Raw genomic sequence first — 13,670 nt, 5'->3', positions numbered from 1 at the left:
TCTTTCTCTCAGGGTCATGGAACCTGACCATAGAGCTGTTGGCTTATAGGAAGAAGGGAAAGATTTAAAAGGGAGCTGAGGGGAACGTGTTCAGGTGGTTAGAATATGGAATGAGCTGCCAGAGTAAGAGGTAGAGGCGGCACAATTAAGGTATGTGAAAAAAAAGTTGGAAAATTACTTGGTTGGGAAAAATTCGGGGTGGGGCGATTATAGACAAAAAAAATCAAACGCAAACCGAATAAGCACAGAAATGAACATAGAACATAGAACATAGAATAATACAGCGTAGTACAGGCCTTTCGGCCCACAATGTTGTGCCGACACTTAAACGCTGCCTCCCATATAACCCCCCACCTTAAATTCCTCCATATACCTGTCTAGTAGTCTCTTAAATTTCACTAGTGTATCTGCCTCCACCACTGACTCAGGCACTGCATTCCGCGCACCAACCACTCTCTAAGCAAAAAACCTTCCTCTAATATCCACGCTTGAACTTCACACCCCTTACTTTAAAGCCATGTCCTCTTGTATTGAGCAGTGGTGCCCTGGGGAAGAGGCGCCGGCTGTCCACTGTATCTATTCCTCTTAATATCTTGTATATTTCTATCATGTCTCCTCTCATCCTCCTTCTCTCCAAAGAGTAAAGCCCTAGCTCCCTTAATCTCTGATCATAATGCATAATCTCCAAACCAGGCAGCATCCTGGTAAATCTCCTCTGTGCCCTTTCCAATGCTTCCACATCCTGGTCCGAAGTGTCTGTTTGCATGCTGTATTACTGTATGGATCTGATACAACTGCAATCTTCTTAACAAACCACACAGCAAACTCCTTTGACTATGGAAAGGATTCGGTTAGGAAACACAACAAACGAAATGTAGCTGGAAGCCAGTGCCATTAACCTTCATCAATATTCCTTTTAATAGTGGTCCGACAGGGAAGTAAAGCCTGAGGAACAAAGGCAGGGAGAGCCCATTGAGCCCCTCCAGTTTGATAAATCGATGAAATCAACCTCCTATCTCTCTTTTGATTTCCTTAAAGTATAATTCCACTGTTGTGGATGCGGTTAGCGCTTCACCATCCACAGCCTTTCAGCGGAGAGAATTGAAAATATATATCTGCCTGTGAGTGAAGGTATTTCTCTTTAATTCAATGCGAAATAGACGTGCACTGATGGCGAGACTATCCCAAAAATTCCTTTGAGGGCTGTTGCCCATTTATAAGACTTTGTACTTTGCTGCTTACCTCTGACAAGTGGTTTTTGTCAACCTCTCACACACTGTGGGCGAATGCTGGTGGATACAATCTCATATTTGGATCTGGTACTAAACTCACTGTTAAACCAAGTAGGTGTGAGACAATTTACCAGGGTTATTCGTGAAGGGTGTGGATTTGTATTAAATGGCTGTCATGTATATTGTAATGATGTAACAGAAGATGAAATAAGCATGCGATCAATACTGCTATAATAATACCATAAGATATAGTAACAGAATTGTGCCATTCGGCCCATCGAGTCTTAGTTTGTGCGTTTTGGTATCTACGCTTTTGGCTGTTTTAGCTGAGTACTACAATGAGTTGATTATGTAGGAATAGTCAGAATGAAGTGGGGGGGTTGTGTTTGGGGATAGGGCACTGTGTGGCTTATGACAGCACGAACGTGTTAACCTTTGGAACTGGGACACGTCTAACTGTACAGCCCGATAAATCTTATTTTGTACTTCTAATAGAACAGAAAGAGGCCATTGATATGTTAGATTAATGCTATTATCGCGAACGATTACAAGATAATCACTTACATAAATTGACTCATTTGGATGATCTTTGAGATAATTCTTTATGGCTGTGAGCAAGGACAAACTAACGATTATATGCTTTTATTTGGATCACAAAGAGGCGACGTGACATAACGAGGAATATAAAAGGGTGGGGATCAATGGGAAATCGAGTATATGCTGATGGTAACAGGATAGCGTGAGAAAGCATCGGATGAAAATGCAGGGGACCCGGCAGAAAATTATGCAGCACTTTTTTAGGATGCTGGTTTGGCCACAACTGGAGCACTGTATCCATTTCTGGCACCCAATCGTTCGAAACAATTAGACTTAGAAGAGAGGTTGGAAGTGTTTCCTTGGGTAGAGGGATAGAATGGGTAAATCTGGCGTCTTTCCGGCCAGAAACGTCGACAGTACTCTTTTCCATAAGAAAAGACAAGTCGAGGGAGGACATGAGATAGGTGTTCATTCAAGTTAATGGCAGGCAAAGGAAAAGGTAACCACTCCCATTGTCAGAAGGGATACCGAGACTGAGACATAGATGTGAAGTCATTAGCCAGGGAGAATTGACGATTCGAGATGTTATGGTCTACAGCTCAGTCAGGAGACTTAGAAGCAAATCCCACCGTAGTTTTCATAGGGGATGTTGATTTTTCTTTGTAGAAATACGTACGAATTCTAGACGCATAAAGAACGGGTCAGGGGATAGAAAATGTTTGATAATAAGGAAAAATCTTCACAGGCTAAAAGTGCCAATTATCCTCAGACTGTACTCTTTGAGGTTTCTCAGTAATCAAAACACATACGGAGAGACAGAGACAGAGGGACAAAGAGAGAGAGAGGGGGGGAGGGAGAGGAGAGAGATAGGGAAGGGAGAGGTGGTGTCGCTTTTGTGACTCAGAGCTTCATTAACACAGGATAAACTCGTGTCAATTAACATTTAACAGTTGGGAATAATTAAATATGTAATAGATTCATATAATTTAGACAATTTGTAGTCATTTAATGTTTCTACATGTCTTGGCCAGGAGTTAACTCAGAGCATATATTCAGAAACAAATTTGCTAATCAAGAATAAAATGCATTTCATTATTATACATCAGTGGAAATAATAAGATTTTGGGCTACTTTCGACAGTTATTCACAGCTCCTGTAATGTAGTCTTGCATTCAGAGCTGGCAGTGTAACGTCTGGCCCGCAAAGGTTTTTGGTACTAGGATTTCATGCTGTGTGAACGTTGGTAACGACATCATCTTTGGATCTGGCACGAGGCTCCGTATCACGCCTAGTAAGTAGGAGCTTTTGGGATATCATATTTATGTATTGAGAGTCAGGTGTATCTTACGAACTGAGCAGAAACGTAGATCAACTTCTGTTTCTCTGATCGCTTTTAAAGCCCTTCTACGTTTACGTACAGTGAGAGGGAATTGCTTACAGATCGTATCAATGAAACTTGAATCATTCTTCACAATTATAATTTATTCCATAGATAAGTTAATGTTGATCACTACAAAATGGTAGTTAGGGATTCTCTCTGTCTGTCTCTCTGTCTGTCTCTCTCTCTCTCTCTTCCCCCCCCCCTCTCCCTCCCTCCCTCTCTCCTCTCCCTCCCTCTCTCTCTCTCTCTCTCTTTGTCCCTCTGTCTCCGTCTCTCTCTCTCTCTCTCTCTCCCCCATCTTTCTGCTCCCCCGCCTTCAGTAGACCTCTAAAATGAAATCATTAGTAGACTTTTTAAAACAAATTCATTTGTTCTTTAAACTTCAAATCCATAGTCAGACTATTTGAGGAGAAAGGGTCGGAATGTTGGTCATTTCTCGGAAATGTACGGGTTCGTTCTATCTAAATGCCTTTCAAACATATTTATAACTTCTTGTGCAGCTCCTTCCATAAACACACCATCATTTGATTTTGTAAAATCTGCTTCTCAAGTCCTCTTTATGTCTTTTTCTTCTCACCTTCAACCTATACTATCCAGTATTAGACTCCCCTAAATGATTGTTCACTTTTTCTATGCTACTCGTCGTTTTATATACTTCTATATGTCACCCCAAATCTTCCTGCGCTTCAAGAAATGAAGCTCAATTTGTCCACTCTTTCCTAACAACTCAAGATCTCCGGTCCCTGTAATATCCATGCAAATCTTTTCTGCATCCTTTGCAATTTAATGTCAGTCTCTTCCTATAGCAGTGTTTGGGTGATCTGCTTTAGCAGTCATCTTCTCTTCTGAGCTCTTTCTCCATATGCTTCATTTCCAGTTCCTTCAAACAGTCAATTCCATCTTCTCATACTGCACCCAGTAATCTAGTGGCCACAGCTCTCTGGTGCAGAGATTTCCAGAGATTCACCAAGGAGTTTTATGGCAAGCCATTCGCTTTCGTGGTCGTCATTGCCGAGACGATTTTGCCGTTTCCATTTCAAAGTGACCTTCTTGAATATCAATCACTAACCACTACGGTTAAGTTTCATATTCAAGTCCTTGGATAATTGTTCCAGAAGTTCGATTGTTTGTTCACTAACAAAGATTACACTATCATGTGCCACTTTAAAATTAATAATAATTAAGCGGAGTATGGGTTTTAAACAAAAATCTCTTTCAAAGTAATTAATGAGTGTTGATCAGCATTCCTTTGAAAATGAGCGTCCTGTGGATAATTCCATTGAATCATTCCAAGCATTCAGATCTAGCAACCAATAGGTGTGGTTATCTACTAATTCTGGCCTAATGAGAGTTTTTGGTTTGGAGTATAGTACTGTGTGAATGCAGGAGCTAATACCAAACTTATCTTTGGAACTGGGACTAAGTTATCTGTGTTGTTAAGTAAGTATTAATTAACATTTAACCTGAGTCTATTTCCTACAAGTGTATAGAAGTTCAATTTCTCGATATCCATGCATTATGTACTTTAGTTTCCTGTTATATTTAATAAGCTGGAGTCTGAATTCAGTTGGTTATGACTACTCAGGGCAATGGCAGAACCGTTCATTTCCTAACAATTGATATGTTTGTAGCTTTAAAGAATTATTAGAAATAGAATTTGGATTACTGGAAAATAAATGCAATGGGAATGAAAGGTTTGTTTTAAGGGCCGGTATGGACTTCTGGTAAGGAAATTGCAGAAGTATGATAACAAGCCAAATCTATCCTTCTGAAAAAAAAAATTCAGATAACGTGAGCTGTCAAACAATTTAGTGTACTAAAACATGACTCTTGTCAGTGGACCGGTAACTGGCGATTATGCTCATCGATTCAGGGACAGGAAATTAGACCTTAGGAACACCTAGACAATTCCGGTCTCGCCTTTTAGAAATGCTCTCATCTTAAAGTAACTTATTTTCTCACTTTATGTTCCTTATGAAGGCTCTTAGACCAGATCCATCTGCTCTGTCTCTCTTTGCACATTTGCTACCTGGTCTACTGAGTGATCCCAGCATTTCCTGTTCTACTAGATCCATGAAAATTTTGTTCGTGCTCTGACTCAAACAGCGAAGTGTACTGGAAGATTTAAATCGTCTTAGAAAGTATCACAAATCTCAGCAGGTCTAACCTGCATTCAGAGTGAAAGAAAATCTAAATCAAAATTTCAGATCACGATAATTGTACTGAAGATTTGACAGTTCAGAATTCACGGCAAGTGGAAGATCAGTTCCTTTTCTGCTACAAAATGCTATAACAGCAGTAGCATGTTTTTTTTAGTTAAATAGGTGAATCCTTAACTAGTGAGAATGGTTTACCTTAACTGAAAATGGGTTTATGTTATGGCATGGCTTACTGTGTGGACTATGGACAGATACTCTTATTTGGTACAGGGAGTAAGCTGACAGTTTTACCAAGTAAGTTCAATGACATCCTGCATCCAATAAACTAGTGTTTTAGGATATTACTTTGAATATCGGAATTCCTGTTTTTTATCTTTAAATCTTTGAAAACTCATGTTTTGCAAATGATCTGCATGCTTAGGATCAAATGGGGTTTCAGTACTGATGTGTAACACTGTGCGTTTGCTGGCAACGAGATAATATTTGGATCTGGGACCAAACTCACCGTACAACCAGGTAAGTGCGGCAATGCCAGACTCTGGAGTTCTCTGTTCATAACTATTGTGAGATTGTTAGAATTAAAACAGTAAATAGTTTCCCAGGTCATCTGTAGATGAAGTCCTCCTTTATAAACAAGTTGGATGAACGATAATCTAATAAAGAATGTCCCTAATTATACAGACATAAGGAAAGGCAGATATTGAGAAGATCTCTCTGATTTTAAGGAAGAACAAAATTAGGCATCTAAATGAGGTACCGTCTGATAGATCCAATTCGTTATAGCATTCTTTGCATGAGGAGGAGATATAAAGCAGATATACGTCAGAAATAGCCTAGATACCCATGGGAAATTCAAGCAAGACCTGTATGAAGGAACATTTAGAGATACATAAAAGTGAGGCAAGTTCTGGCAAGTTGGATTCTCAATTAGGTCAATAGATGGAAAGAAGAGACGACAGTTCTAAGTGTTAAGATGCAGGTAAGGAAGGGGGAGAAGAAATAGATAGACTTAGCCTAAATACTCTAGTTTAGAACACTGAGAGGGCATCTTCCATGCCGCTACCTCACTGGGGTGGATCGGGGTGTATGTTCTCTTGGTTGAGGAATCGAGAACAATGCGCCACAATACACAATAAGGGGTATGACTGGGATATGCAGCAGTTCCTTCGTTTGGAGGAAGTGAGTCTTTGGAATTCTCTAACCGGATCGGAGAACTGTGAAGGTTCGGGCATTAATTTCATTCAAAACGGCGTGGGGTGGTATTTGAATTCATTGATACTAGTTGGAATCAAAGAATCTGAAGCTGACGAGTAACAATATCTGTCATGATCTTGGAGATTGGAGAGCAGGAAGAAAGGTCGAAGGCCCCAGTTCCTATTGTCTTGCTAATGGTTCAGGACGTCGGATTTCCATCAGGACTGGTGGTGAAATAAAGGGAAAACTAGTATTTGGATTCTGTAAACAGGGGAGCGTAAGGTGGAATAGTTTAGAAGGAACAGGACAGCTGAATGGTGGTGACCACCGTGTGATTAGCAGAGAGCAGAACTGAAAGAGAAGGAAGTTGGAAAATAATTTCGCATCAATATGGGCTGCAGGAATTATATCACTGCAATCATCCAACACGTAAAAAAAAAAAAGTGGATCTTCCCTTAGTGTGCATTGGAAGAAACAAATTTGAATCGATAGATTTTTGTTTGAGGGTATGATGCTGTGTGGATGATAACACTGGCAGGCTGACATTTGGATCAGGAACAAGGCTTAAAGTTCAACCTAGTGAGTGGTTTAATATCTCCTCACTTTTTTGCATAATCTTTTAAGCTGTGTACGACACATTTTATTTTTAAAAGCAAAAGGTGTTTTCAATCTCATTGTCAATCTTACCATAAACAATGAGTAAACTGAAGTGCTTTCCATATGTGTTGCTTGTAGAAAAATACATAACTAAATTGAACTTCTCTCGGAATGTGTGACATTCTTCACTAATGTGATAAGGGTTTCCAAAGTCATGAAATGTAGCTGAGATTGAAACTACCCGAATGAGTAATACCACACAATCATTCCGATGCTCTTAAATGCTTTGTTATATCCCCTGCTAATGTTTGGAGTAGGATTATAGTTATGTAACTCTATACAGTTCTATTGTACAATTAAGGGATTTTAACTCCAGTGGGGTGATGCAGATGCCTATCGTTAATATATTACCAGCCAGAGTAATCACACTGCTAATGACCGAGGGAAAATCATGGCACAACCAGGCCTTAAAACATCATAACTCCACTGATTTAATTGAATAACCTCCACATTTTGCCCTACATGATGTTTGGGTGTAGTTTGAGGATAAAAGCACAAATTCCCCTACTGTGCTTTCTATTCTCTTCACCCTGGATAACTTGTCTCATTGACATCTGACACATGCCTTCGCCCCTCCAGTCCAATTCCGCTTCCTCTATCTGCCCCCCCCCCTCGGGAATTTACGGCAAACTTGTATGTCGGTATCTTTGCGCTCTGTCACGGGAGCAGACGCTTGGAACAACCAAGCAACAGAAGACCCACTCTTTCTGCTGAGACTATTTAAGGGCCTTTTAGAGGGTATGTATTTTCCATACCCTGTCCTGGGCTACATCATTAATATAATGCCAATAACATTCACAATTTAACCTAAATTCAGTCAGTGTAAATATTCATTCAATTACAACATACTTAGTATCTTTCCATATTTTAGCCACTTCAAATCCGGACAAATTTTGCGTTATTGCCAGGCAAACATGGTGCAGTCTCGAATGATGTAGGAGTCAAACAGAAAATGGCAAAGAATACATGGATTCGGTAAATATCGTCCTTTGAACCGATGTGACATTACTTCCGTGGAAATATTCTCGTTTATTTGCAATGAAGCATTCAGTGTGCTTAAAAAGTCGGGTTATATTAGTGAAGTGAAGACAATACACTTTTGGCACTGACTCGCTTTTCTATGGTCCCTTGGAATACTACTGAGATTAGTTTCCGAAGTGTAATTGAAATCTCTGTAGATACTGTCAGCAGTGCATCAAGTTGAGTGTGTGTTGTGTCAAAGGTGACGTAGGAACGTAATGCTCTTGAGGTTATTATCTATTGTCCAGTGTGGAACTCGACATCGGAATAGGGCGATAGGTTTTTTCACTAATATGACGTGCAATGTGATATATGAGAAGCTTACATTCGGGTCTGGATCCAAGCCAACAGTAACACCAGGGAAGTAAATTGTAATAAGAATGTGATAAGTGGAGGATAATGGACCAAATGTTTGGGGTGCTAGTTACACAGTCCATGATCCTATCTTCGTTGTCCTATTATTAATATGTAACCAAATCAGATTATACATATTCCGGAGTATCTTGTCAAATTAGCGAATTCTCCAACTTCATGTAGCAGAAACAGATATTTGCACCAGTTGTCACTAGGCTCGGTTTTTCTTACCCCTTGGCTCTGTCTCACAACGCTTTCCCAACGCTTTGCACAAACAAAGGTTGTTAAATGCGTTTGTTACTATCCTCATTCGTCTACTTAGCCTTTCCTATCAGATATTTTTCCTACACATTGTCTCTCCTACTGAAAACTCCTTTTTCTTTTGTTCTTTCCATTCTAGGACACAGAACGCTTAATGTTTTACTTTACACAGTTGCTGCCTGGCCTGTAGAGTGTTTCCAGCATTTTCAGATTTTACTTTAAATTTCTACTATCAGCAGTTATTATTTTCCACTTGTTTACTGGATCATTTTGTGACTTCTTCTCTATAGTTCGTCTACACCTGGGAGAAAAGTTTGGAATCTATTACTAAAATCCTTATATTAAACTGGGACTAAACTAAAACCTTTGGACATTGTTAAAACTAGCATCCAATGTTTGTTTTAGTTGCAAGGGGAATTCTTAGAGAACTTTGCCTCAGAGAATCTTGCCTTAATAAAAGCAAAGCTACGAACAAGATCAAACAATTTTAACTCAAATTTACCAATTCACGTTGAACGAGACTAAATGAATAGTTACCAATGAGGTTGCCAATGAAAGTTAACTAAACAGTGGGAATTGGCTAACAAATTGCTTTTTGTAGAGGGGGCAGTCACGGTGTGAATTTTGCACAACAGTTAATATTTGGAAGCGGAACTAGAGTGACTGTTGAACCTAGTAAGTAAATAAATGGCACATCCTAAAGAACAATTTACCTTGGACAGTACAGAGAATGTGATCAGTTTTTAATATTGCGTGTAACTTCTGTTAAATGATGTGATAAAATTCTCAAGATGCTTTATCCTTCATAATTATGGATCGGCTTTGTAATTGATATTCTCAGGTTAGAAAAATTGATAGCATTATATTTTGTGAAAGCTCTTTGTGAAGGATGGGCTGCATTTTTCACAGATAAGACAGGCACTGGTATGGCCAGAAAGTATTTTTGAAGGAGGGCCGGGCACTGTGAGAATCTTGGAGGCAATAACAAGCTGATATTTGGAGGAGGAACTAGACTAATTGTAGAACCCAGTAAGTGCGATTTTTGTATTAGTTCTCATAACTCAGTAAAAAGGTACATTTTAACTTTAATTAATAGATTGGACCACTTAAAAATCCAAGGGATATGCAGTAGTTTGTATCTTCCTAAGCAAAATGCGTATAAATTATGTTCCAACGGCGATTTCACCAAGAGCAACCAAACAAAACTCAGTCGAACACCATGTTCCAGCAATTAGTTATGCAAACAGACACATATAGACAGGCAAATACATAACAGGATAGATGGACAGAAGGAAGGGATGGAAAAGGAGAAAACTAGATAGTCAGACAAATATACGGACAACATTTCTAGAAGGATATAAAGAGAGCTTGATAGAGAGGGGGGAGGGAGGAGATGGATAAGCAACCACTCGAATCAAAATATGTCACTGTTTCCCATAACCGTATAGAACTAGAGCAAATCGCAAAATGATAAGGAAGAAGTATACATAGGAGTCGGGCAAGGAGTAAATTATGGGGGCAGCAATTTAATATTTGGAATTTGAACCGGTAAGTTGGCACACCTCATGTTTGCTTCCTTCAGTGTTTTCCAATAGTTAGTGCAGGAGTATGTCAAAGATTAGAAACCCTTGCTTATATTTTTGGGATGGTGCATGATTATTTGTGGATCTCAGTAAGCATTGTACTTTGATAAATAAGGCTCCAGATATGCAGAAAGAAAAAGCTATTTTCCGAACTGATCAAGATATGGAGGAATACTACTTGTGAGGGTATTTATTTCTGTGTGTATTCTGGAGGGCTTATCAAATTAGTATTTGGAGGCGGCACTGACATATTCTTAATGCTTGTGTTAACCAATATTGAAAATTAGTTTTCAAGCAAATTCTATATCCTGGTTTACATTACATTTGGAAAGGAATAACAAACGGTTACCCTGTTTTCTGTAGTAACAGAAAAGTACACAATATGTGAAAACAACTAAATCTACACCGATTCGTTACATGGAATGAAATTTATATGTTTTAACAACTGGACATGGGCATGGTGACCAAACTTCCATTGTGCTGTATGAATATAAGACTCTGTAGCAAAAGTTGAATATGAGACCAGGGAAGGAGTTTCTGCCCTGGTGTGTAGTGCTGTGTGAATAACATCAATCAGATAACATTTGGATCTGGAACCAATTTAAAGGTGAAACCCAGTAAGTCCAATTCGTCATGTAACGTCCCTACATTATGTGTGTCGGAATGTAGTTCTGGTGTTAGATGTGGGTTTACATTTTTTTAAATAAAATTGTAGAGATTAGGAGTGAATGAGAGTATAACCTATTAAGTGATTTCTACCAATGGTTTAACATGAGGAAACCAATAACTACACTTCAAGGGGCATTCAAAACTGGTAACTATTAAAATGAGGTAGAAAGTAGCCAAATTAGTGAATATTTTATTAATCGAATAGCGATTGAAGATGTCGCCTTCTCACTCAGAGAACAGTTTACAGGAAGTGTATACTGCAACTTGAATATGATTCTTGGACATTTATTGACCTCAGGATAATTGGTGCAGGAAGAAAGAGACAAATCAAGTTGAAGTTGTTGTGGAAGAGATGGAGCGGCCACTGGGAATACCTCTGAGAAAATAAGATTGGCGACAAAAGCAGCAAATGCTGGAAACACTCAGAAATTAGGTAGATGGCAACATCTTCCCATCTCTAAAGCACTCGCCCAAAACCTTCCCTCAAGTTCAGAACGAAGCTCTTTTCTCTCTTCCCCAGTTATAATCGAAGATCTTTGACCTGAAGCTCTCATTGCTTCTCTCTCTACTGACGCTGCCCGACCTGCTGAATTCTTCCACGATTATGTGATTTTCCATAGAATTGATTGAGAGGTCAATAACTTTGGGAAGGTTGCTGGAAGAGTGCAATGGTGATATGTTATCATACGACATAGAAGAAGGCCACTCGGGCCATTGTGTCTCTGCCTGCTCATATTGTAATCAATTCACCTTCTAATTTTTTGTAATACCTTTTCCCACCACAACCTCGACAATTCTTCCTTCCACCTCACCTGCAGCAGTTCAAAGCAGACTATGAACCTACAGACCCGCGTATTTTTGGGATTTAGAAAAAAGGAGCACCCTCGGGAGACAGGACAGAGATAGAAATGTCTGAGCAAATGAGGGCGAACGAGACAGAAATTGCGGAAGTGACTTTCAGCAATAAGATGTTTTTTGAGAATTAATGATACAGAGGTAACTCTAAGGAGAAAAGGATCATAAGAAATTATGTGTATGATTCTCTTGAGGTAATACGGATAAATCTTACTTTATGATTATGTTATGTACGCTTATAGAAGCTAAGTTGCAAACGAACTTATTGTCTGGATGAGGCCGATATTGAGCAGGACAGGTAGTAAAAGACATGAAACTATTTAATAAAATTAAAATATCTTGAAGAAAAATATTAAATGGAGATGGCTTTGCGCTCACTAATTGAATTATGCTGAGTAAGGCATTGTCAACAATGTTAAAAGCGGTGTGTGTATTTGTAAGGGGGTCAAGCGCTGTGTGGGTTATGGAGGCAACAGGGAAATAATATTTGGAACCGGCACTCGAGTAATTGTTCAACCAAGTAAGTACTGATAGGGCCTCTACATCTGACAACAACAAAAAAAAAACTCGCTTACTCAGAATTTTCACTACATTTTCGAACATAATAAATTGTCAATCACACAACTGAAACAAAGCTACCGACAGGTGGGCAGGTATACGGACAGATAGACAGAAAGAAGAAAATAGATAAATATGTAGATGGGCGTGAGCTGCAGGGACACGGTGAGATTCAGATAGATACAGAGGCGGACATACTAATTGGCCAATTCATAAGCACGTTAAAATAAGTACCTATTTGCATTATTACTTCAAGCAATCACCTAATATTGCATTCGAAGGTTCTAATTTGTCACAGGTTTGAGCACTGTGAGAAGTATGCAGGCAGCAAGCTGATATTTGGAAGTGGAATCAGAGAGAAGGTAGAACCAAATAAGTGTTACATTCCTAATGCAACTTCTATTTCGGTTTCCATCTGTTAGTGCAGGAAGTGTGTGTTGACGGTTGTAAACTCGTGTTTATATTTGCAGGGAGAATTTTCTGAAATCTGACTCTCCGCAGACATTGTATTTTGCAGGAATAATGTTTCAAATCTGAAAGTAAGCTTTTTTCTCCAGATTAATGACGGTCACTTGACGAATAGGTGAAAGGTTGATTTTATATTTGGGTTAAAATTAGCATTGTCAATAGTGCACTGGGGACACTGGGACAGCCTTTAATCCAAGCTCAGGGGATCATTTGCTTAATATGATCTTCAGGGATCAATAAGTTGGTGTTTCGAAGCGGCACCAAATTTATTATTAATCCTGATAAGATGTTAATATGGAATATGAGTTTTCAAACAAATTCGATATACTGGCCATCCTAACATACAATGAGTAATGGAAGCCAATAGATTGCAGCTATATCTTGCAATAACATACATTGGGACTACCTATACGTGAAAAGAACTGAATCTACAAGGATATGATTCGTCAGATAAAATTAAATCTATATATTTTAATTTAAATACAAATGAACATGGCGGGCCGAAGTGACTGTTTCAAGTTCTTGGAATCTAAGAGTACACAATATAGGTTGAATTTTGGCGAATGCTCTTCACTATTCACTATGCTCCTCCCTTTTCTCTCAGATACTGTATCACCTGCTGAGTGTTGCCATTATTGTCTGCTTTGAATGGAATTGGTTAGTTTTTCAATAAGGATGTGTTGATTCTAAGGAAAATGAAAATGAGATTTATTAGGAGCAAGCAAGTAAGGGTGAACGATAA

General features: G+C 39.0%; 1 protein-coding gene across 18 annotated transcripts in view; it reads left to right on the top strand.

Annotated features, from left to right (window-relative positions):
* Window positions 1-13,670, top strand: part of LOC134352742 (T cell receptor alpha chain MC.7.G5-like) — a 95,812-nt gene that overhangs the window by 29,073 nt on the left and 53,069 nt on the right. The window contains exon 1 of one of the 18 annotated variants that reach the window (XR_010019451.1): window positions 1,029-1,343. The exons of 14 other annotated variants lie outside the window; for them this stretch is intronic. Coding sequence is in view for 1 of the 4 variants with exons in the window: in XM_063060147.1 (XP_062916217.1) it covers window positions 5,516-5,603 (88 nt within the window). In the remaining 3 variants the exon portion in view is untranslated. Of the gene's footprint in view, window positions 1-1,028; window positions 1,344-3,016; window positions 3,061-5,406; window positions 5,604-5,804; window positions 5,826-13,670 lie in introns of those variants that run through there. 3 more of the 18 variants (XR_010019446.1, XM_063060147.1, XR_010019445.1) reach the window with 3 other exon arrangements.

The sequence above is a fragment of the Mobula hypostoma genome, chromosome 10, assembly GCF_963921235.1.
Source record: "Mobula hypostoma chromosome 10, sMobHyp1.1, whole genome shotgun sequence".
NCBI classification, from domain to species: domain Eukaryota; kingdom Metazoa; phylum Chordata; class Chondrichthyes; order Myliobatiformes; family Myliobatidae; genus Mobula; species Mobula hypostoma.
The sequence above is the reverse complement of the archived record's forward strand: the minus strand, read 5'-3'. Positions and strand labels throughout refer to the sequence as shown.